Source organism: Drosophila erecta, unplaced genomic scaffold (assembly GCF_003286155.1).
Source record: "Drosophila erecta strain 14021-0224.00,06,07 unplaced genomic scaffold, DereRS2 tig00000021-arrow-pilon, whole genome shotgun sequence".
In the NCBI taxonomy this organism is placed as follows: Eukaryota; Metazoa; Arthropoda; class Insecta; order Diptera; family Drosophilidae; genus Drosophila; species Drosophila erecta.
Window position 1 is genome coordinate 20,210,501 of NW_020825198.1, and position 23,223 is coordinate 20,233,723.

A 23,223-nucleotide genomic window follows, 5' to 3' on the forward strand; every position below is an offset into this window, starting at 1 on the left:
AATTATTTCGGCCTCTTACCCCCTTCCACAATTTTTTTTTTTACTCAATATATTCTTCACTATCTATTTCAACGTTAAATAAAAGGTCATTTTCGTCTTCCTCTTCACAACAATTCAGTGCCTTCCCGCGGAACAGGAAGTTGCTTATGTCTTTGAATGCGCCTGCTAAAACTCAGTGGTAAATGAAGGGGTACGGAATTTAATTTAATTTACAAGAGCTGCTAAAGGGTATCAGAGGTGTTATATACTACTGGAATTACAATTAACGACGAACTTTATGATGTCAAAACGAAAACAATTGTTTAAGAATTTCTTCGTTGACAGCGTCTGTGCTGAAAGAGAGTGAAACATCAAAACTGATAGATAGATAGTCTTAGATAGAAATAGAGTGTGGAGCTCATCTCCCAAGATTCTTCAAAACCATTCATTGTTTAGATTTATACTTTTGACAAGCATAGTTGTTCAAAGTTATGAATGTTTACCTTCCGGTTCAAAGATGATGTGGGTCATATTGCATACACATGCATCTTAAATTATCTGGAAAGTTCAAGGATGTAATGGCTATGAATAGGCTAGCTACTGAATAGGCTACTATATGTCAATAATTTCACCTAATAACAATTTCTTCATCAACAAGGGCGTCGATCCCAGCGATTGGCTGATTAGCGCAGTTTGTTTGCTTTTTAAATGTTAAATTAAATACGCACATGCTCGGTACAAAATTTTCCTGTATATACTTTGTCGACAAGGCAGAAAGATCTTTTCAGTTTGCCATTTTGCGATTTATAATGAGTCACGCGACTCCACTGCCACTCCGCTGACCAACAAGTTTGGCCCACGGAGACGGCGGAATTAATTACTGGACGGCACGTCGATTAGCTGCGAGCCAAAAAGCAGCCCTAATTGAGATTGAGCCCGACCGCCTTAGAAGCTAAATTTAAATTAGACAAACACGTCGCACAAACGTTTATGAGGACCGAACACATGTGTATTCGCAACATAATCAAGCAGACCAACATAGTTTTTGGATACGTTATGAATGAACGTGCGATCAACCAGCGACCAGATCAGGGACAATCTTTCAAAGTTCGTATGCCGATTGGATGACATCATTTATGAGTTTTTAAATAAAGTTCAGCCCAAGCGGTACGGCAATCTCTTGCCTTGACCTGCCTTATGGTAAATATTACCAGCACTTCCTAACGGTTGCTGAAAATATTTAATATATTTTTAATTTGTAATATCTGTCCCCAATGTGGCAACCAAGCGATGCACATGTTTGGCAAATACTGAGCTGAAACTTTCCTGAGAAGATATTCTTTTCAAGTAGAATCACTATTGTGTGCAAATAGTATTTAAAATTACGTCTTAACATTTTTTTTTTGTAAATACAGTTATTGGGCTGATAAGGAATCAAGTCGAACTATAAGATTTGGAACATGTATATCTACGGTTAAGTCACACGAATTGATACTCCGATCTGGCAAAATGTATAGCTGACTTTTAGGCCAAAACCAAATTATGCGACTAATGTCGCTTGCTATCTTATCGACGTCTGTATCTGTTGTAAGGTCATATTCAAAAGTCTTTAAACTTTTCGATTGATAAGATTAGCATTTTGACATGCGACTGCGAGTAGAAGATAACGTCAATGAAGATCAGTTTGAGATCATACCCGCATCAAAATGCGAACTTCCAGCGGAGATAGATGTTTATTTTATTCGATATTTTTATTGCTGCTTATCTGCAATTTGGAAAGGATCTCAGGTGACGTAAGCCCGGCAGATGTGAAATCGATAGAGCCATATATACCCACAATTTGGGAACGGTTTTTAAGCGGTGTTAGAAAATATCCCTGGAAAACGAATGTAATGGAGAAGGAGAGCCCAGAAAATGCTAAAAGGAGATCACTTCTATGGCAAAGACTAACGATGTCCACAGTGCTTTAATAAAAATATGTATTGAAACATGGCAAATATTTGAAATAAATATATATGCTGTATTGCAAAATAAAATAGCATTGACCGATCAGGTCCTGGTTTATTAATCAGTTTTGGAAGCACTTGACATTTTTCTCCATCCCGCAAAAGCCGGACTTCTGATCCCAGAAGAGTCCTTTGGGGCAGGATGTGAGCACTGGCATTCCTCCGATGCAGATATAGTACTTGCTGCAATCCTCCGGATGGGACATATAGCTCTGCTTGGCGGACGGACAAGTCAAGGCGTTGGCTTCAGCTCGAGGTGGAGATGGTGGTGTCACAGGAGGCAGCTCGGTAATCTCTGGATCCGTAAGGAATTGCTGCAGGGTGCTGTACTCACTCGATCCGACAACATAGCAAACGGTTACTGGACCTTCACTGCTCAATGTGGGCACTTTCACAGTGGTTTTGACATCCGTATGCGATTCTAAAACCCGGGACTCCCCATAGCAAACGGCCTGATCGGCCGACTGGCACTCGGACATCTCGAAGTTCCACGCTGTGCCACGCCCACACTGATGACGATGGAGATGTCCGTAGGCGCAGATGAAGTACAGTCCACAATTTCTGGGGTGCGGAAGGAAGTAGGCTCCATAATGACGGCACTCGATGTGCTCCGGATCGTACTTCTCCATGGGATTAACCGGCTGACCACTGGTCACATCGACGGCCACAAAGACGGGCCTCGGTTTGTGGGGCCACCAGTTGAGCTCGGAGTTATCCGCCAGGCTACTGGCGGATTCCACAGAGGGCACGGAACGACAGTTGGCATTCTCCGGCAGATCGCAGACCGCAAGTTTCTCGTTGAACTGGAGGCCCTGATCGCAGTAGAGGAGAGTGGGAACACGCGAGCAGGTGAAATATCCATTACAATCCAGCGGATGCGGCACCAAATCGCCCTCTTGGCGTCCCAAGCAGATCTGAATATGGGAATTGTATATAATTATATCTGCTGGTAATGGATCAGAGCAATTTAAGATGACCAACAGATTGATCAGTTTATATATTCATACTCACATGGCTGAGGTCACCCACTGGACTTCGAACTTTGGGTAGTTCCCAACTTCGGTCCGCAACGTTGCCTGCTCCCAACTGGATGAAGATGCTCGATGCTAGGACAAGTGCCCACGAGTATTGCATGGTAGCTACTAGTGCCCTTTGCTTCTGATAATGGTTCTTTGCGACTCCAAGTTACCTATGTTAATGGTTCTGCCGACTCATGACCGACCCTTTTATAAGGTCGATGAAATGGGTGTGGCATTTGTAAGAGCTAATCGAAAACTTGTGTTTACCATCTACGCAGCGGTCTGCAAGATCGAAATGTTCAAGTTTTCAGATAGCATTCAGTAAAGCAATGCGTGATATACTCACTTCTAAAAATACCAGACGATCATAAGTCATCTAAATATATATCCTTATCAATTAGTTTCGTTGGTTCCAAAAGTGGTGGCGTAAAGCTAACAACCTTCGTCGTAATACAACTTTGACGTCCTGGTCAAGCTGCCACAGCAATCTTTGCAACTATTGAAACTTTATATGCCAAATCCATACGTTTCGCATTAGAAAGTAAGTGGCAAAATGTGGTTATCTATCAGGGAGGACAGAATATCTTTATTTTAGTTGGTGACATCTCTTTGGGTATAAGGAAAATCACAACAATCTGCTTGCGAACATAGCTTTATTGCTTTATATTAATACTGAATACTATAATAGGTGGTACATAGGATCGTGTTTCAGTTAGTCGTCTTCCGTTGAGTTCCCTTCTAAAAGTCCTTCAAGTTGACTGGACCTCTTAGGGGGTGACCGTAGTACTACCAATTCCGCCCTCGCCAGCTCCAAAGCAAGCTCCGTTAGTCTCCACATACTGGCTCAGGTATTGGTCGGACTTGCATCCCTGGGCTTGCTCATCGAAGAACATATCTGAAGGGCACGTGGTTAAAGTGTTCTGGCCCTGACTGTTGCAGTAGTAGTAGGTGGAGCAGTTGTCCGAATTGACGGCGTTTACAAACATAGTCGTAGCATACTGACAACGATTGCATCCCTTCTCCGGAGTGGCGTTCTGGCGGAGCACACAGCCCACTTTCTCGACGTCGTAGTAGTAGCCAGTGGGACAGTACGTGGCCACTTTTTCATTGTTCGTGCACACATAATACGTTCCACACACTTCGGGATCGGGTGACTTAGCACCGTTCGGGGAGCAGGAAACTGGGGCATCGCCCAGCGTTACATTGGTCACACGGCTGCAGACATTGGGGGTTTCGTAGGTACATTCTCCGGTGAGTACGTTGAATGCCTGCGGAAAAGAGTAAATCACGTACACTTAAGGATACAATTGGTTCGCATTATGTATTATGATCGATGGGCCTGTGCAAGCGGAGTACGAGTATCTAGAGGATTAGCATGTAGGACATTCACATGTAAATGCTCGAGGTAAATGTAAAGTCGAAGCAATGTGGTTTTGGGATTAGATTAGATTCTGTACGCTTGCAATTGGTAACTCACAGTTTGTGACTGCAAATCGCATTTAGACGTGTGCAAAACAATTCCAGTGGAAGTGGACTGGCAGAAGTGCCAGGTGGAGCAGTTACCAGTATCGCCGAAATATATACCAGGTGGTACGACATCGCAGAGGGATTCGAGAACGATTCCATCAGTAGATTGGGTGTTGGAGCAGGATCCATAAACGCAGCCCTGTGTGGTTACATCGAATTTCTGGCCACTCGGGCAGTTTCCAGAGCCCTCCGACTTGCCATCAATGCAGTAGTACCATCCACCGCAAACGCCAGTGTTTGGCACCCAGGTCTGTGTCTTGCCTGCACAGGGATTCTCAACGCCCCAGTAGCAGGCCACCTGGTCGCTTGGAAAGCAGGAGCCTATCTTGTAATCGTACGAGTAGCCTGCCTGGCACGAGGACAACACGGGTCCGGTGGACTGGCAGACGTAGTAGTTCTGGCAGGACACTATGCTGCCCAGCTGGGTTCCGACGCTCACCGCCGAGCAGACGGCCGTAACGTTGTAGTTTCCTTCTATAATCGCGGCGCCGAGGGCTTGGCCGCCCATCAGGCACAGGATCGTTGCCAGTAAAAGATTGCCTGCAAGCCAGAAATCACGCAAGTCAATTAGCGAAAATCCTTCGGATTATTCCAAAGGTCCCAGGTCGTCTACCATGTGAACACTTACCTGTCATCGTTAGTTGGTGATACTTCTTGCGGCTGTTGGGGATCGAATACCACTTGTATCGGCCTATGAAAGGTTGTCGAAGACTGATGGTGGAGTTTTCCCATTGCCTGGTTTTATAGGTCTACGCATCGAACTTGGCCATCTAGATCGTTAATTGAACGCAGATAAGCCCAGCTATTCTCTGGAATTATAGGCAGTGAAACATTGTCAAATTTTATATTTATTCCCCAGATAGACGCTGAACATCTTTTCGGTTTGTTATTAAACCAATTTTAATTAAAGTATAGTTGTATTACCCGCTAAAAGGTCTTTATCGCTCTTTATTTCCTCTGTTCCGCAACTTAATAATTAAAAAAACAATGGACGCAGCCGCATCTTTATCAATGGTGTAGGGCCACCTTGGAAAGTAAAACATCGTGTAGTTCAGCCCAGTGATGTAAGATTATTTAAAATTGGGGTTTCCATTCGGGATAATGTAATGCAACTGAAAACAATACTAGTTTAAATGCAGTGCACTATTTTATATTAATTCATGCTACTCCTTTAAATAAAAGGATTCAAAAACAATTTAGAATTACATTTTTTAATATAAACATATATTTTCGACCTCAAAAACTACACATTCAATCGAATGGACTCTTATTTCTTTAGTATGACGATATCGCCGGCCAGTTAACCTTTTTGATGAAAAAATTGGCGCTCAGGTAATCTTTATTACCAATTGGATTTATTGCCAAATGGAGTCAATAAAGTGTTGAAGGTATTTCCCTGGGATCTTCGTTATGTCGATGGAAATTTTCGTTTATTTTTTCCGAATTGTGGGAATTATTATTAATTAATTCAGGATTTTAGCTTATCTATTTTCTGAGATTCAGCCTAGTAACGAAAATAAATCCTTTAAGTAACGAAAATGCTTCCTTAAGCTCGTTCACACTTTCCTTACTTTAAAGTGGTTACTTTTTATTGACTTGCCTACCTTCAATGGTATTTATCACATTATATTATTATTTACATCCAATATACTTAAATTTTGTTTGCTGAATTATATAACGCCTTTTATTTTTGGCAGAAATGCTATATCAATTATTTTTTTGTGGTTGTACTTGTAGTAACAGATGGAGTTACAGATGGAGTTGCGGATGGAGTTACGGATGGAGTTACGGAAGGAGTTACGGAGGAAGTCGATCCAGAGGAAGTCGATCCAGAGGAAGTCGTCGTCGCCGTCGACGAGGCTCCATCGCTTTCCGTGGGATTACAGCAGTGGAACGTGGGCTCCACACCGTTCACGCAGGATCCGGAGATCTCGTTGAAGTAGTAGTTAATGGGGCAGCTCTCCACCCCCTTCTGGACACCGTTCACGCAGTACAAGTAATCGGAGCAGTTGGTGGTCGAGTAGGCGTTCACGAAGGTGGCAGTGGTGCCAACACATCTATCGCAGTTGTTCCTCGCTTGCATCCTGGTCACACACGCCATCGAGATGGTATCATAGTAGTATCCCGAGGGACAGGTCATCAGCTGATAGTTGCCGGCGGAGCACTGGTAGTACTGGTTGCATGCGGTGGCTGCGATGATCGATCCCGCCGAGGAGCAAGTGGTCGGAGCAGAAACTCCGGTCAGGGACGGATCGTTGGTGACCTGGGCGCAGGACGAGTCCATCTGGTAGCCGCAGTTGCTAGCCTGCACATTGAACACTAGACCAGCTCCGCAGGATCCCGAGTGCAGCACGTTGTCCTGGCAGAAGTTCCAGCCATTGCAGTTGGAAGGGCTGCCGAAGTAGACGCCATTGCTAACGAGATTGCACAGGTTGAGGGTGAACGACTCGCCAGAGTCACTGCCGGAGGACTCGGTGCAGGGATAACTGTTCTGGTACACACAGGCCATTGTGGTGGGATTGAAGTTCTCGCCAGCAGGACAACTGCCCGCCACAGCGCCGGAGGCCCCGCAGTAGTAGTAGCCACCGCAGGACGAACTGGATGCCGCGAAGGTTCCCACCGCCTTGCCCTGACAGGGATCAGCGTTGCTGGTGCAGGTGCTCGGCACAGAGGCCGTGCACTGCTGGGCATTCTTGTCGAAGTAGTAGCCCTGGGGACAGGACAACGCCGTAAACGAGGCTCCCTGGCACTGGTAGTAGGTCGAGCAGTCCGACTGGCTGGCCACGTAGTTGCCATTGCTGACCAGCAGGCACAAGGCGGTGACATTCACATCGGCTGTTGCTGGAGCGGCACAGGCGATCACTAGCGCCACGGCAGCGAGGATGGCTGCTTTTTGTCCACCTGGAAATATACAATATATTCATATTATATTCCAAGGTTTCTGGTTTCTTCCTAAATTACCCATTATTTTGCTTCTTCTTTTGGTGGCTCCTAGTTGAATACTGTTTGTGGTGCATGGACTTGCTCGCCTTTTATTTGCAGTCCAGCCAGGGGTTATCTTCGATCCGCTGGGCTGTCCAAGTTGATCGACGACCCTTCAACACAGGGAATCCACTTTGTGGTATATCGCAGGGTAAGTTAACAAACTTTTTGCATGATCGATGGCCCTTTTGACAAATCAACAAAGTTTTGTGTGGATAAGTGCCTTTCCAGAACTCGGAGTTAGAACATTCATAAATGTAATAATAAGTAAACAAATTTAACGAACTGCTACACTTTAATTTAGAACTTTATAAAGGTTTTATTACTGGCCAAAAAGAAGGTCGAAACTTTGGAATGAGTGGCTTTAAACTATACATGTAGAATATTGATGATAGGTTTATTATAATATATGATACAAAGGCAATTATATATGTTGCGATTCAACACTGAGAATTGAGAGCATACTACCACGGTGGTAGCGCCGTTCAAATTTAACTAACTATTTCTGCAAAAGTTAATATGAATCTAAACATTGAACTCTGTGAGTCATGAAGGAATAACCAAGTCGATTCAACATATTTACGTGCAAAAATGCAGCGCGAAATTGCCCGACTTTCTTCTAATTTACTGTACTTATTTTTATTATTTGACTTTGAAGGTCCTACTCTTTCTTCAGCTAACAATTCTCTCTAATTAATTACAATTTTGCTTCTTTTTATTTCACTCACCACTGGAAGTTCAAGCTCCCAGCGATGAAATCACTCTACACAAATTATTCAACTTAAATTATCTAGTGGAAGTGCAACGAAAAAATTTCAACATTTTCGGAATATCAGTAGAAATTGGGTAACAAATAATAAAATTAAAAACGTTTTGGGTCTATGTCTCTGGAAGCTGCACGTTTAATCTCAACATTCTAGCTTTTGTAGTTCCTGAGACCGAGGCGTTCATACGGACAAGAATATACTCGTATAAACCTTATATGGTCGGATACGCTTCATTCTGCCTGTTACATACTTTTCAACGAATCTTGTACACCCTCTACGAGTAACGGGTATAAAAATCTTTTTTTCCGCTTTTAGCCGGCCTCCATGGCGATTTAGGTCCGATAAAAACCGCCCACTACTAATTTAGTACTATGCCGCGCTAATCACAAAATCTTCACCGAACTCAAAGAGACTTCACTCTTTTACTCATTGCTCCTTATAGATACTTTAAAAGGCCAAAACGGAAAAAATCGCTTCTGTCGCCGCCAGTTCGGCGGTAAACTAGGCCTAGAGACTTTGATCTCGGCCACAGAAAACATGACATTTGCCCCTTTTACTCTCATCCAATCCGAAAATCGCTACCTTTCCCTTTCCCAAAGCGACCGCTAGATGGCGCCACCCAAGGTACTACTCAAACGGTAGACTCAGATACTTTTCTTAGTGCAAGAGCTACAAAGCAATGGCGCTCTAAATACTTAAATGAGTTCGCATTTAAAAGACAACACCTTTATAATTGTGTTACCAGATATATACACGCTAAATTTCAATAGGTTTTACTGTCAACTGTCAATCAATAAATAATTCCATGGATCCCCAAATACAATAAAAACAAGGAAGTGTTCCTTTCTGTTTTTGTTTTCGAAAAAATCAATTAAGCGAAATGAGATTAAAGTAAATTACCATCCTATGATATGGTACTAGCCCGCACACTTTGTATTTAAGATGATCGGAACATTAAAGTTGGTTCTATTGGGTAAAGCCCCCTAAACTATTAAGTTGTATATTAAAGTTGTAGCCGAGTTCCTCGACTATTAGATACTCGTCACTCAGATATGAGGAGTCTAAATATTAAAATATTTTAGCATACCTATAGAATCTTATCTCTTCTTCTTAGTATCTTCCCACGGGTAAAATTAAAACCAGATTATTTCATAGGGTTAGTGAAATCGAAAAGAATCCCCCGAAAAGTATTTACTTAAAATTTTAAACATCGATCTTAACTTATTGACACTACCACTGTACTTACATATGTACATACACGTATGTAAACCAGAATTTGTCATCATCATCAATGAACACATTGATAACATAATTTCGAGTGCACCTGACTCATCAGTTCAAAGGCGATTAACGAAATAACCTTTGATTTAAAAAAAGTCCATTACTAAAATAAAGTCTATTACTGTAATAAATTAAATTAGACCAATCTAATAGCCCGAAAGATAATAATTATAAACAAACAGATACGGTAACGAATACTAAATACAAACACTGAAGGTATGAACACTAAAGGTATGTCAAAAATATACAAATTGGGCTTTAATTGAACTGCGCGGCGGCATGGGCAAAATTTATCACTTGTCAAATTTGGAATGAACCGAAACTGATAAAACTGAAATATGAATACGCCATGTGTCCATTTTAGCCACTGACGACAGTTCTAGACTAAGTTAGAGCAGCCAAAATTTATAGACCTTTCGGGAAAGCCAAAAAAAGGGAAGGTAAGCACTGTCTTTCGCAATGTATTTATTGGCGAACTTGGCAGACATCCAGTTAGACGTTCTTTTCCTCGTTCTCCGTTAAAAGCTACCAGTTTCTTTCGCATAACACAAGTTTTCTGAACTCGATATGGGTGAGTATCCACTGGCACTGCATCTATCGCTGAAGCATTTGCTTATCATTATATAGATTTTACAATAACGAATTACATTTACTAAACCAAACCCTTTTTATGTCAAACAGACGCCAAGCTACTCTTCGTTTCCGGACTCATCATGATCCCCATGATATCTGGCGCCCTGACCTTCAATGCAACGCTCATATGCGGCCTGGTGGTCAACGGCACCAAGATGAACGATCCTCGGGCGTGCAACGCGTGGATTCAGTGCGTCGATGGGAGCGCAGTGAGTGGAAGCTGTGACAGTGGGCTCTTCTACGACCGGGAGAGCCAGAAATGCCTGAGTTCCAATAGCGTCAAGTGTCTGTCCAGTGATCCGTGCGCTGCTACACCCACCGGATTTGCGGCCGATCCGTACTCCTGCAACGGCTATTACTACTGCAAGGATGGCAAGGGGGCGCACGGAGTGTGCAACCCTGGAATGAACTTCAATCCGGGCACGCAAGACTGCATCCGGGATTTTCCGTGCTCGAACAAAATGGACCCGGATAGCTATTGCAATATTCTGCCGGACGGAGTCTTTGTCAAGGACACGGACAACTGCAACGGTTATCAGATGTGCTGGAATGGCCTGGTGATCAATGGAACCTGTCCGGGCACCTTCTACTTCAAGGCCTCCTCGGCCCAGTGCGATTATCCGCAGGACGTGGAGTGTGACTTCGTCCCAGTGCCAGATATCAGCGCAACGGGTGTATGTCCACTTACTGGCGGATTTATATCCGACAACAAGACCTGCAATGGCTATTACTACTGCAAGGATTTGGGCGATGGAGAATTCTCCCTGGAGCATGGCGTCTGCTCCGACGGAAGATTCTTCCTGGCCACCGATGGCGGCGCCTGTGTCCCGCGATCCAAGGTGAAATGTGGCTACAATCGCTGCGTGGGATTGGGCAATGCCACCATACAGCTGGCCAACGAGTCGGATGACGGATGCAGGGGCTACTCGATCTGCCAGGATGGCATCGTCATTGGTCAGGGAACCTGTCCCCAGGACGAGTACTTCGACGAAACTGCCCAGCGGTGCACCACCCAGGTCATATCCTATACCGCCTGCCAGACATCGGAGGGCACCACCCGAACCACCGTGAATGATGGCACCACCTCCGTTCCGGTGTCGTGAGCACCTGGGTTTAGGCACAAGTGGTGCTGTTATCAGGCGTAAGTCCCATAATAGATCTTTGCCTAGATTTCGTCGAATTGATTGGACTTCTCTCCTGCAGTAGCACAACACCAAGTTCCAAATTTCAATGTATCTAAGCATAAGTGATTATTTCGAAAAGCGTAGTATACGATTAAACTGTGGAAACCGTTTATGAGCTGACTCATTCGGGAACCCATAAGCTATATCTACAGGAAGCTATATCTTATCCCTCCTGCCAGAAAAGTCGGGTGATGAATGGCACATTCAGCAACATTTTGGTCTCGTGAGCGACCTACGCAATCGGTTTTAATTAGACAGTTTGTTTTTCGACGCCGATACAATAAATATAAGTGCTGTAATCAGTCGCCAAAGCGATTAGGTTACCAGATCACCTCTGGGCTAAGATTTCCCGGAACCGATTGCCGAGCAACATGCTCCGTAACATGGAAACCGTGATGTCATACCCAAGAACACTACTTGGTAAATTGGCGGTGGGAAATTACAGGCAGGTAGCCATGGCAACCCATTCATGGCTCTTGAGTGATATCAGCGAATATCACAGTTGTGCTTAACAGCATAGGAGGGCTGAATGGAAAAGTACGAACTTGTACTACAAAGTTGGGTATTCAAAGCACTTTCTTCAATGGGCAGCATATATGATAACGAGATAACTTATGCTGTTGCTTTTTCAGGAGTTTGTTGTATTGTTATGTAGTGGCAAATGGATACCAATGATTTGAATACTGGACCTACCCTACAAACAAATAGGTCATATAATGATGCCTTATTAAAATAAACATAATTGGTGTTTATGGATTGTTAATAACATATTGTCATTTCATATATACACTCATCCGCACTCCGCCGTCTTACTCAATCCATCAAACTTTATAGTTGAATTTAATTAGTGACAGTGATTAGTGGAAGACAGAAAACGACCCTTGCGCGTTGGACACATCTTGCTCGCCTCATGGCCAAGACGGAAATAACCGATCCCTGGAGCGCCGGGTGGCGAATTCATTATCGGACTGTTAGAAATCGGTTTGAAATTCTCCGAACCCTCTACTGGGGTACAATTTTAATTAAAACTGATAATTTTTGGGCACCGCAAGTGACACGAAAACAGATTGCCATGGCGCAGTTTTGATAGCAAAAGGGTTGCCAGAAGAATTTTATCACGCAGTCTTCGTTTCGCCGACTCCAAAAAGCATAGTATTCCTGCAACACTATTTATTCGAATTCACATATTATTGTTAAAATTTATGAAACATTGTCTATAAGAAGTAACTTTTTTAGGAACTACGTTTTTAAGCTTTTTAGACGGGGAAGGTAATGTATCGATCAATAAAAGCACAATAAGATGGAAATCTTCATGGAGCTAGATAGCGTCGATAAAGTACACATAAATTTCAGGTTTCAGTGTGGTGGATCCATATTCGTAAGTAATTCCCACCATGAAGTACATTAATTCCTTTCAAGCAATGCATTTTACCTCCACCAAGAATGGGATCGATTTATTAGGGATTTAAATTGGATGCGATTTGGTAAGGCCTACACGGAACAGGCGATGTAGTGGTAGTTGGTCTCCGTGCATCCCTGGTTGCGCTCGTCAAAGAAGTAACCCGTGGGGCACTGGCCCACGCTGACGGTCACTCCGCCGGAGCAACGTCCATAGCTCTGGCAATCGCCGGCTATGTTTACGTAGGAGATGTTGGTGCCCACACACCTGTCCAGCTGGCAGCGCACGTTGAGTCTGTCGCGGCACGAAAGCTTCTCGAAGTCGAAGAACTGGCCCAATGGACAGCTCAGGTGCTTGGGCTCCGTGTCGTGCTTGCCGGCGGAGGGGTTTCCGCAGATATAGTAGTGGGAGCAGGAATCCTCGTCGGCGAAGTAGCCAACGCGCGCGGATCCGGTGGCACTGTCCAGGCAGAAGGTGTTCTCCGGTGCCGGCAGGGCGGCGGTCTTGTAGCAGGACACCTCGGCCACATCCACGCAGTAGCCGAGACTCGCGTCGTATGCACTCGCCGCTGGACAGGATCTGCTGAGCAAGACCTCGCTGACGCACTCGTAGTACTGGTCACAATGGACGGGATCGGCCAGACGCGTGTTGTTCGGCAGCGATCGGCAGGCGGGACTGGCCCTCCTCGCCTGGCTGGTGGGACAATGGTACTGCTTCTCGTACACGCAGGATCGCGACACGGGGTGGAAGATCAGCTCGTTGGGACAGTTGGCCTTGATCTGCTTGTGGGACTTGCACAAGATGTAGCCGCGGCAATCGCTGCTGCTGGGATCCACGATGAAGGCGCCCTCCGTTTCGTTGGCGCACAGGTTCTTGTGCTGGTCCGCCATAGCGTTGGCATAGGGACACACCGTGGCGCTGGAGGATGCAAGGATGCAGCGACCCAGCTCCTTGTTGTAGTTCAGTCCTGCGGCACAGCCGCCCTGCTCCAGCACGCTGTTGTTGCTGGCGCACCGCACCCAGTTGTCGCAGGTGTTCGGTCGCAGGAAGCTGGTATCCTGCGGCAGCAGATCGCACATCTCGACCACCGACAGGTACTCAAAGTCCTCGATCACGCCGCCCAGGGCACTGGCCACAAACAGCAGCGACAGGACACCACTAGCTGCAAGGAGGAACGAAAATCGTGGAGAAAATCAGTCAGGAACAGGATGAAGTATCCAATGGGTTTACTACAATTAACATCTAAATTTGGGACCAATGGATTGAAAATGATTCTTTTTCCGGAAAGCTTTATCAACCTAACAGGTTTGACATATCTTTGCGGTGCTCAAAAGATCCCAAAAGATTTCTGCCGAAGCTCGTGTGCCACTTTGGTTTACCTCTATTCATGTTGTATATCCTTGGGTTAACTTGTATCCTGGTTTCTCGAACGTTCCGCTGCGTCTGTGCGACACTCACAACTCAAATGATACAAAATGATACAGCCCACTTCGCAGGCTGGAGCTCTTAAATATGCAAAAGGCCACTCTGCTCGGTTTTGTTCGGCGAAAAACAATTTCCAAAATGCACACGCTATCTCAATCAGAGGTCGAAGATAGCGCTGATTTTTTGTTTTTCGATTTTTGATTTTCTGATGTACGATAGCGGGGCCGCATGTAAATTACACGGCAATAACATCGGAATTGTCTTTTTCGTAGAACAGACTCCTGGTGGTGGTGGTATCGCATCGGTATCGCACCGATCAACGGCCCCAAACTGATAAGGGAATTGCATTTGCGCCATGACGGTTCTCGAACATCTGGGAACCCTTGGAATACTCATGCTGAGACCAGGCTCCCTGATTAGCTAAGCAAACATCTTGGCCCAAACTCAGCGAATATCCTAAAACACAGGTACACATATTCGCGAACTTCCGGAGTCCGGAGTCCGCACCAATGAACTGTGATCTTGGCAATTCATCCTTGAATACATTTACCCGTATGATGCTGTTACTCCATATTTGGATTTCCATATCGATAATTCAGGCGCATCTATATTCACGGAGTATCTTTGAAGTACAATATCTGAATGCTGACGTCAATCATGTTTATTTTTCCAGAAATTACCAAAGCAATGGGGTCTTACTGTTCAGCCTTCTTCTTATACTTATAGATATTGGGCATGGTATTTGGAAATATCCACTTTAGTTACCTATGGAGATAACAGAAACTATATGGACGCCATACGAAAAAACATGTAAACTCGGAATTTCGATGCCCAGTACTTAATGTACATTACTAAATATAGCCTATAGTTAACCTCTTTTTATAGATTTGTTGCCCAAATAAGCAAGCAATTAGCAACCAATTGCCCAACTCTAACCAAACGAATATCCATTGGTCGAAGCAAACATTTTTATTAGTTTCTTTGAATGCCTTCAGCACTGATATTTATGTATGCATTTCATAAGGGGTATCTCAGCAAATAGACATGGCTAGAGGAGGTGCGCGTGCAAAAGCCGTCTACTTACAAATGGCGTATTTGGGAATGTCTTTGGTGCAGATATTGTTTACCTCGTCGTAGTACTCAGCTGTAGAGGGACAATTCTCAGTTATTCCGCTGGAACAGATCGTGTAGCTCAGGCATCCCTTTACGGCCATGAATGGGTTGTTGACGTTCCCACATCGGTTTTCGCCACAGACAAACGAGGCTGGCGAGACGCACTGGCCCAGAGCACTATTGAATTGGGTACCGGTGGGACATTGGTTCCAATAGCCAGTGGCACCTTTAGCTGCACAGTAGTAGTAACCATAGCAGGTTTGCCCATCTGGAACGTACTTATAGGTAACAGCTTTCCCGTCTACTGTAAGGTCAACTGCATTTTCAAAGTCTTCTGCGTTACATGCAGTAGTACTTGGTTCCCCAACAGTAAACTGGCCAGAGTTTCCAGCGTTTGTGTTGTCGCCGGTGCACGGATTAGTCGACTGGCAGTTGCCAGTGGCTGCATTATAGAAGCTATCCGCGGTGGAGGAACATGCGGTCGAGGTGCCATATCCGTTGACGCAGTTGATGTAGTTGCCACACTTGTTCGGATCGCCTACAAAGATGTTGGACTTCATGAACCGACAGATGCTTGCCTGCGGGCAGGTGGGTCCCCACACACAGGATGTGGACGCTGCCGAATAGACGCCACCACTGCCGCAGCTGCCATAGGAGATTCCGCCCGCACCATCGCAATAGCCGTATGAGGTGCAGTTCAGCGGATCAGCCACATACATGGGAGATTTGACGTTGGAGCAGGTCTCCACGGCACTGGTGGAGCACGGCGTGGTAGTGGCGTATTCACAGCTGGCCGTCTGCGCGTTATACACCAGTCCCGCCCCACAGGTGCCCCAGGCCACCACCTGCTGGTCCTTGCAGTATCCCCAGGCATGGCAGTCGCTCGGATTGCCGACGTAGCCAGTGCCCGACCACTGTTGGCACAGATCCTGCATCGTGTAGCCGGTGGCCTGCGACGCCAGGAGAAGACAGGCTGCCACAGCACAGATCCTGACATTGAATGCTGAATCGGGGGAGACAGAAGACATTATGAGATGTGAGTTAGATCAAATATATCAACTAAAATAGGAAATGCGCAAGTTGTATTATAGTTGTACCACCTATTGCTGACTTCCTTTTTATATCCATTTGCTAGTTCTTCACTAAGTTCTTCCTTGGAAATATTTTCAACACAACCTTCGCTTGGAATTATCGCCTTGGAATTTATATATTAGATTGTTATAAAATTTAGCTAATACTGTTATCCTATTTGAATGAAATTAAGCTTAAGGAAGCTATTTCTGAAACTTATCGAACCTTTACAGGAGAATCTGGGCTAGCATGCTAACGTGCATCTACTAGTATACAAAGTTCACCCATTTTCGAAGCCACTTTTTCAATTTTAGCTGAAGCAAGACGGCAGAGATAAGTGTATCCTTTCTTCGAGCCAACGTACCTCCCATCTTGGTATGGTAATTTTTTGGGGACCAATCCGCTTGATAGACGACTGAAGCGAACGTTCCGATTTCGTTACTAACTCAATCAATTGCAGCCTTTGCGTTTTTATAGTAGGCGATTCGCGGTGCGAACAGGGTGGGTAATTAAAAATTGTCAGCCAGATAAGCCCGCTGACAGTAGGGCGTTAGTATCGAAATTAAAGCCTGATAAGATTCTAAGGTCTGGGGTAAACCACGCACCTTCCATCCTTCCGAAATTGTTGGGTTAGCGCCCTGTTCAACAGCGTTGGACGTCGAAAGTGAAACTAGAGCACCCGGCCAAAATGGACTGACTTATAAGCTGGAATCGGATCTTGGCCAGCGGACCTGTCCGTTTTATGTGTATGTGTATATATATAACTTTAGAAGTCGTCTATTTTATATTTTATACGTTTTTTCACATGACAGCCCTGGAGGAATTCGGATTATCAGCTGCTGATTGCGAACCCTCTTTGTCTATAATTGTTTTTTAATTTCAAAGAACCTCGAGGAGGCGGGGAAATGTCACGGCTCTTATTGATCACTCAGTGGTGTTTCCCTGGTATCTCGGTAGTAATTTCGGCAACACGACATTAGTTAGATATCTCAATTTGAATCGCACTGCAGCTCTTGACTTGTCTTTCCACTTCTCTGGAGGCTATCAGGTTCTAAGGAAAAATTACCGAATTACAAATGTTTATATTAATAGCTTGTCTATAAAATACTGCTCAATTTATTGAACGGAAAGTGGGGTCAATAATTATTATTTGTATATATTTAGTTACTTATATTAGTAATATTTATGTGAAATGTTAAGTTTCGGATGCGTTCGTCGCACAGTTGTATTTAAATTTGTGATATCACTAACACACTGAAATCGACCTATAAAAATAATAAATACGTATTTAATTTCTTTTGTATCATAACATCACAGAGTGGGGAAAAATTCTTAAGAATTACCAAACACTATATCAAAATAAGTGAGGTAGGAACATTCATAGGTGTAAAGTTTTTACTCTTGTCCAATTGGATCGTATTTAAAAGTTTTATTTTCAGTTTCATTGTTTTGAATCTATTTTATATCGCATTATTTTAATGTATCGCCCAAAAGCAGGTTTTGTGCGGTTTTAAATTCGCCGATAAGTATGCAATTACATTTGTATGAGTCAACTCATAGTACTCTTTCCAACTTCCAAGACCTTTTCGAAATATTTTGCTTTCTTATCTAACTGCACTAACAAAACAATTCTTCAACATTCCCAACAAATAATTCAAACTACGTTTTAGAAATTTTTATTTTTAGTTGGTAGAGTGCGTTTTCTATTAACCCAAAAAAACTAATGAATTTAACCAGCTGATCTTGCTTTTCCTATTACTTATATTTGATGGCTAAATGATATCTTATCTACTTCCTATTTGATTTACCGGTGAGCAATTGCCAATCTCCGAATTGTTTTTAAAATAAACATTCATTACGACTGATATTGGCCCAGTGCTTCAGACATAAAAAATTAAACTCAATTGGAGCAGTCCAAATGATTTTTGTATGCTCTAAGTGCTCCTTAAATGAATTTAGTGCCCAAAGGCAATTTTAGCTGCTCAGCTAAAAACAGCCAAATTAAGAAGAATATAAATCACTACACAAAATATTTCAGAGAAAAAGAAGCTTAAGAAAATCGATAGATTAGATTGTATTTTTCGCATTTGTAACACAGTAAGTAATAGGTAAATTACTTCGATTGCTCTTGGCGTAACCCATCTTACCCATTTTAATACCCCTTAAAGCCAATCCCTTATCTCGCTAGCAAAAATAAATGCTGTGGATTGCTATTGATCCTCTGATATAAGTATTCGTTGGTCGTCGTTCAAATTCAGTACGAGTTTGTGCTTCGTCCAAAGTTGAGCTGCGATGGAAAGTGAGTAGATTTCGAACTGCCATTGGCTAGTAACCCTATTTCGTTTTTAAATTTCAGAACCCGGAGCTATCCTGGGCGTGGCACTGCTGCTGCTGCTGCAAGCCCTAGATCTGGTGAATGCCCGGAATGAAGACATCTGCCGCTTGTTCTCCAATAATACGGTGATCCGAGATCCCGAATCCTGCAGTCAGTCGATCACGTGCATCGATTCCGTGAGCTACTACAGTAGATGTACGGGATCTACGCCATTTTTCGACAAGGACGCGGGCAAATGCGTAAAATCGCTGTCCACATCCATGTCCAGCTGCTCCATTTCCTGCGACGATCGGACCAGTCAATTCCTGGCCGATCCCAAGTCCTGCTACGGCTACTATTACTGTGCGGATGAGGAGACGCCCATGTACGGCACCTGTCCGCAGGACACCCACTTCAATGCCACCACCCAGATGTGTTCCCATCAACACGAATCGGACTGCACCACCAGTACCTTCGAGTACTGCAGCATTGTTAAGAACTCCGTAAACTTCGACAATCTGCAGGGCTGCAATAAGTATCACGTCTGCGAGAAGGGCGTCCTGAAGGACATGACATGCTCCAAAACCTATTACCAGGCTAGCACGGGCGAGTGTGTGGATAAGGCTCTGGTGGATTGCGATGCCCATCCATTGCCCACGGAAGTCTGCGGCAAGGCGGGTAAGCCCTACGAAAACAAGTTCGTCGCAGATGACGTCACCTGTCGCGGCTACTTCTACTGCGCCAAGCAAAAGGATGGCACCCCGGACCCGAATCCCATGTGGAGCCAGTGTCCCCAGGACAGATTCTTCGATGCGGCCAGCCAGATGTGCTTAGCCCCCACTGCGGTCAAGTGCTCGTTTGATCGTTGCGACGGTCGCACTGCTGATTTTGTGGAAAGTGACACAAAGGGGTGTCGCAGCTATCTGCGCTGCTCCGACGGAGTCACGGTGGGCGAGTACTCCTGCGGCAACTACTTCTTCGACGAGGAGCTGGGAGCCTGCACTCCCAGTGTCCAAACGTACACTGCGTGCAAGTAGTAAACGTGTACTTAAATAAAGCTCAAATTCCAAGCTATATTTGGATAGGGATTGGATAGTTTGGATTGCCATGGATATAGACAACATCAATACTGTGTTTTCTAACGAAGACATGTGTGAACTTTAGTTTTTTTTGGCGGGGCAGGTATCTAGAGGATAGGTTATTCTTGAGGTTGGCGCGATCTAAGCATTTTTATAAGTACCTAAGTTTTATTTTGGTTGCTCCAAAGAAAAGATGAAACAGTTAGTCAAAATTGGATTAATATTAGTTACTAAAATGTATATTTAACAAAAAAGACGTATACTTCAAAATTCGAATCACTTATACCTGATGTGTGAAGAACACCTGCATTTTGATTAATATACTATATAACATTCCTAAGACAATTCAGCAAAAAACAAGAGATAAGCTATATTCGAGTTCGCCGACTATCAGATACCCGTTACTCAGCTAGTGGAATTATCGGTAGAAATTTATGGGGAAGGGAAATAAAACGAAAATAACTTAAAATTACAGTTTTGGGCGGTTTGTGGGCGTTGGAGTTTTTTGGGAACGCTTTCTTCTGATTGTTACATACTTTTCAACAAATCTGGTATATTCTTAGTTATACTCTACTCTTTTTATATTTACTTTACTCCAAATTCACAATATCATGGAAACTTTTCTTGCAGTTGGCATTACTGGAATAGCACACCTTCTTGAGAGACCATAAATGATAATCACTTTTACAATCAGTGCTTTGAAAAGTTCTGATTTTCCAAACAGAAACCAATTGAAAGCGCCAGTAGAGTGCAAGGCAGTATTTTTGTTTATAACTTTTCCATATTTACGGCAGCCATACACACAATAACTTGTGACCGTTTAATCGTATCAGCGATAAATAATTATAGTTTAATTTATTAACAGCCAATGAACTACCGTGCATAGCTCTACATAGAACTAGTGGCACTTTCATTTTCGATTTAAGTTTTCGTGCAGCTATGCCAAACAAACTAGTCGTTAAAGAAATTGATGGCAGATGTCTCGATTTCAATCACCAATTACTAGCTACTTGAAGGGTCCTACGTTCTTCGCACAAAATCGATAAGATTGGCTTATAATAGGGCAATAAAGCGGCGGTATCAGCAGAAGCAGTGGCTGCGATAATGTCTGCTAGTTGATATAAGCCTCTTCCATTCAAGAAACTCCATTTAGTCGGGAGTAATTAGTTTCCTAGGCCACATCAAGCCACTCGACTTGACTCGATCTATTTTGTTGCAAGTTAAATCAAAATTTGCCAGCAATCTGCCATGCTGAGTGAGTCTTATCAACCACCATAAATATTCACACAGATTCAGCCCTCATATTTGTAAACAGACATATCAGAGACAATTAAAATATATTCTCTAGAAATTGTTATTGCATACAGCGCTAGGATTCGCTGAACAAATTGTTTGATTAAATAATAACACCATAAATCTAACTAGATAGATAGTTTTAAGCATTTCAATTTACTTTGTGGCTCGTAATAGATATTATTACGTTTTGAGGCGGATTTTCAAAGGCTTGCTGGTATCATTCTAACATATCATTTATATTTCCCAGACCTTAAACTTGGAGTGCTTCTGGGAAGCCTTCTCTTGGTGGCTTCTTTCGCTCCTTCGGCGAGTGTTGGCGACTACGAGGAGCTGTGCCGTCTTTTCAAGAACGGCACCAGGATTCGTAAGCCCGGCACCTGCGACCAGTACATCCAGTGCTACGATGGCGACGGCACCCTGCTGACTTGCCCCTCCAACCAGCTCTTCAGTCCCAGCGAGGACAAGTGCGTGGGCACGATGGCCAATAGCAACAAGTACTGCGGCAATCGCTGCGAGGGATTGGATGGCGAATGGGTGGCCGATCCGACCGAGTGTCGCAAGTACTTCTACTGCATGAACGGCGTACCGCTGGCGGGGATGTGCCCCGCGGGCCAGCACTTCGATGAGAGCTCTCAGGCCTGCCTATATGGCGTGGACTCCATATGCGTGGATGTGAACAACATTTGTGAACTGGTGGCGGAAAAAACCAAGTTCCGGAACGAGAAGGACTGCAGCTACTACTATGAGTGTGACAAGAACGGGAAGCATGCGTCCAAGAGCTGTAGCACAAGCAAGAAGCGCGAATATTTCGATGTGGAAAGCGGCAACTGCGTGGCCCCCAACAAGGTGGAGTGCTCCGCCCACTCGAAGGAGGGCGTCTGCTCCAGCAGCAACGTAGTGAAATATGTATCGGACGAGGCCACCTGCCGTGGCTATTTCGTCTGCAAGCCCCTCCATCCTGTAGCCGACCTGGATCCCCTGTGGATGCAGTGCCCCGAGGGCTACTTCTTCGACCAGGATAGGCAGCTCTGCGGCACGGCCACCTCGGTGGTGTGCACCCAGAACAGATGCGACGGACGCGGCACGATGCTGGTGACTAGCAGCAACAACGACTGCCACAACTACATCCGATGTGTGGACAACAAGGAGGTGACGGAGGAGACCTGCCACCTGGACCACTTCTTCGACGAGAGGGTGGAGGCCTGCTCCTCCGAGATCATCTACGACAAGTGCTGCGATGGTCGCTCTTAGATTTAGGGATTCAGTGGGTGTACCTATAAATATAAAGTTCAAAAACGAAGCAGTTGTTTTTTATTGGCTTTAATATTCATTGATCATTGTATTTTATTTGCAAAGCTTATATATTTATATATATGTGTATATTATATACATATTTGGGTAGAGTCGGACCAAACTATACTGCGTTTTTTTCCCATTCCTGGGGGCAATTCATTTTAATTTAATCTTATCTTAACTTTAATATTTATAACTATGCAAACATATTCGTAGCCTTGGCAAAGACATCGCTTTTCGAATTAATGAAAAATAGCAAACACATAAATAATTTACATTTAATCTTCAAGTAATCTTCAAGGCTGTGTTAAATATATAGTACATGTAGCGAGTATGGTAAAAATAGAGTTACAATACATTTCTAATCTGGGTGTGAAGTGAAATTGAAGCGGAGAGATGTCGGTATAATGAAGTTGTTTCTAAATTTAGAAACAATTAATTCCTATCTTTCTTGTGAGCAGCTACCAAGATGTAGAACAACATCCACTTGGCTGGAATTGTGTTTGGAAATACCACCTAAGATTAATGGAAACATTTTGTTAACTGTTTCTGGTTATCTAGAAAACGTATTTAAATAGATTTGCCATAAAGTGGGAGCTAATGCTTCTAAGATAATAAGAACTAGATTGCACTATAATAGCATAGTTACTTAGCATAGGCCAACGGAAAACAAAAATACAACAGCAAGTTATCTGTTATCCCGAAAACAACTTTAGTTTTTCATTTCCCAAACAAAATTGCCGCTGTGTTGTTGCCTTTTTCAAATCTTCAACGACCGTTGCATTCGAAATTTAAATTTTACCGATTCGGCTGCAACTGTTATCGATAAATACGCCCGCGATGCGATTTCAGTAG

At 43.9% G+C, this 23,223-nt stretch overlaps 9 protein-coding genes across 10 annotated transcripts in view; 4 read left to right on the forward strand and 5 right to left on the reverse strand.

The window, feature by feature from the left end:
- The first annotated feature begins 1,633 nt into the window (after positions 1 to 1,633).
- On the forward strand, positions 1,634 to 1,967 carry LOC26526851. Its single transcript, XM_015158865.2, has one exon. The coding sequence runs from the start codon at positions 1,686 to 1,688 to the stop codon at positions 1,947 to 1,949; it is 264 nt and encodes an 87-aa protein (XP_015014351.1). The 5' UTR covers positions 1,634 to 1,685; the 3' UTR covers positions 1,950 to 1,967.
- A 28-nt stretch (positions 1,968 to 1,995) lies between these two features.
- LOC6545791 (probable chitinase 10) lies at positions 1,996 to 3,188 on the reverse strand. Its single transcript, XM_001973405.3, has 2 exons — positions 2,997 to 3,188; positions 1,996 to 2,899 (listed from the first exon to the last, which is right to left on the reverse strand). Exons 1-2 carry the CDS (start codon positions 3,117 to 3,119, stop codon positions 2,048 to 2,050), a joined length of 975 nt encoding a protein of 324 aa, XP_001973441.1. The 5' UTR covers positions 3,120 to 3,188; the 3' UTR covers positions 1,996 to 2,047.
- Positions 3,189 to 3,645: 457 nt separating this feature from the next.
- Positions 3,646 to 5,574, reverse strand: LOC6545792 (peritrophin-48). The gene is made up of 4 exons (XM_001973406.3): positions 5,558 to 5,574; positions 5,160 to 5,266; positions 4,482 to 5,071; positions 3,646 to 4,272 (listed from the first exon to the last, which is right to left on the reverse strand). The coding sequence occupies exons 1-4, from the start codon at positions 5,572 to 5,574 to the stop codon at positions 3,772 to 3,774; spliced, it is 1,215 nt and encodes a 404-aa protein (XP_001973442.2). The 3' UTR covers positions 3,646 to 3,771.
- Positions 5,575 to 6,187: 613 nt separating this feature from the next.
- LOC6545793 (peritrophin-48) lies at positions 6,188 to 7,555 on the reverse strand. Its single transcript, XM_001973407.3, has 2 exons — positions 7,493 to 7,555; positions 6,188 to 7,432 (listed from the first exon to the last, which is right to left on the reverse strand). The coding sequence occupies exons 1-2, from the start codon at positions 7,494 to 7,496 to the stop codon at positions 6,243 to 6,245; spliced, it is 1,194 nt and encodes a 397-aa protein (XP_001973443.2). The 5' UTR covers positions 7,497 to 7,555; the 3' UTR covers positions 6,188 to 6,242.
- A 2,479-nt stretch (positions 7,556 to 10,034) lies between these two features.
- LOC6545794 (peritrophin-44) lies at positions 10,035 to 11,297 on the forward strand. The gene is made up of 2 exons (XM_001973408.3): positions 10,035 to 10,132; positions 10,243 to 11,297. Exons 1-2 carry the CDS (start codon positions 10,129 to 10,131, stop codon positions 11,295 to 11,297), a joined length of 1,059 nt encoding a protein of 352 aa, XP_001973444.1. The 5' UTR covers positions 10,035 to 10,128.
- A 1,503-nt stretch (positions 11,298 to 12,800) lies between these two features.
- On the reverse strand, positions 12,801 to 14,166 carry LOC6545747 (peritrophin-48). Its single transcript, XM_001973409.3, has 2 exons — positions 14,157 to 14,166; positions 12,801 to 13,939 (listed from the first exon to the last, which is right to left on the reverse strand). The coding sequence occupies exons 1-2, from the start codon at positions 14,164 to 14,166 to the stop codon at positions 12,870 to 12,872; spliced, it is 1,080 nt and encodes a 359-aa protein (XP_001973445.1). The 3' UTR covers positions 12,801 to 12,869.
- A 1,005-nt stretch (positions 14,167 to 15,171) lies between these two features.
- LOC6545748 (peritrophin-44) lies at positions 15,172 to 17,090 on the reverse strand. 2 transcript variants are annotated; one of them, XM_026977041.1, is made up of 2 exons: positions 16,992 to 17,090; positions 15,172 to 16,318 (listed from the first exon to the last, which is right to left on the reverse strand). In XM_026977041.1, the coding sequence occupies exons 1-2, from the start codon at positions 16,996 to 16,998 to the stop codon at positions 15,279 to 15,281; spliced, it is 1,047 nt and encodes a 348-aa protein (XP_026832842.1). In that variant the 5' UTR covers positions 16,999 to 17,090; the 3' UTR covers positions 15,172 to 15,278. The 2 variants fall into 2 exon arrangements, with proteins under 2 accessions (XP_026832842.1, XP_001973446.2); XM_001973410.3 differs by lacking the exon at positions 16,992 to 17,090 and adding an exon at positions 16,751 to 16,827.
- A 1,519-nt stretch (positions 17,091 to 18,609) lies between these two features.
- Positions 18,610 to 19,763, forward strand: LOC6545749 (peritrophin-44). The gene is made up of 2 exons (XM_001973411.2): positions 18,610 to 18,685; positions 18,743 to 19,763. Exons 1-2 carry the CDS (start codon positions 18,679 to 18,681, stop codon positions 19,735 to 19,737), a joined length of 1,002 nt encoding a protein of 333 aa, XP_001973447.1. The 5' UTR covers positions 18,610 to 18,678; the 3' UTR covers positions 19,738 to 19,763.
- A 1,163-nt stretch (positions 19,764 to 20,926) lies between these two features.
- Positions 20,927 to 23,223, forward strand: part of LOC6545750 (peritrophin-44) — a 28,328-nt gene continuing 26,031 nt past the window's right edge. Inside the window, exons 1-2 of the mRNA XM_001973412.3 lie at positions 20,927 to 21,034; positions 21,323 to 22,318. Coding sequence (XP_001973448.2) covers positions 21,028 to 21,034; positions 21,323 to 22,318 — 1,003 coding nt within the window. The 5' untranslated portion in view covers positions 20,927 to 21,027. The remainder of the gene's footprint in view (positions 21,035 to 21,322; positions 22,319 to 23,223) is intronic.

Coding starts and splice junctions, on each gene's coding strand:
- LOC26526851 (XM_015158865.2), top strand. CDS start 1,686: ATGCGAACTTCCAGCGGAGATAGATGTTTATTTTATTCGATATTTTTA.
- LOC6545791 (XM_001973405.3), bottom strand. CDS start 3,119: ATGCAATACTCGTGGGCACTTGTCCTAGCATCGAGCATCTTCATCCAG. Junction 2,900..2,996: donor CAGTGGGTGACCTCAGCCAT/GTGAGTATGAAT, acceptor TCCCATATTCAG/ATCTGCTTGGGACGCCAAGA.
- LOC6545792 (XM_001973406.3), bottom strand. Junction 5,072..5,159: donor TCACCAACTAACGATGACAG/GTAAGTGTTCAC, acceptor TCTGGCTTGCAG/GCAATCTTTTACTGGCAACG. Junction 4,273..4,481: donor GCGATTTGCAGTCACAAACT/GTGAGTTACCAA, acceptor TCTTTTCCGCAG/GCATTCAACGTACTCACCGG.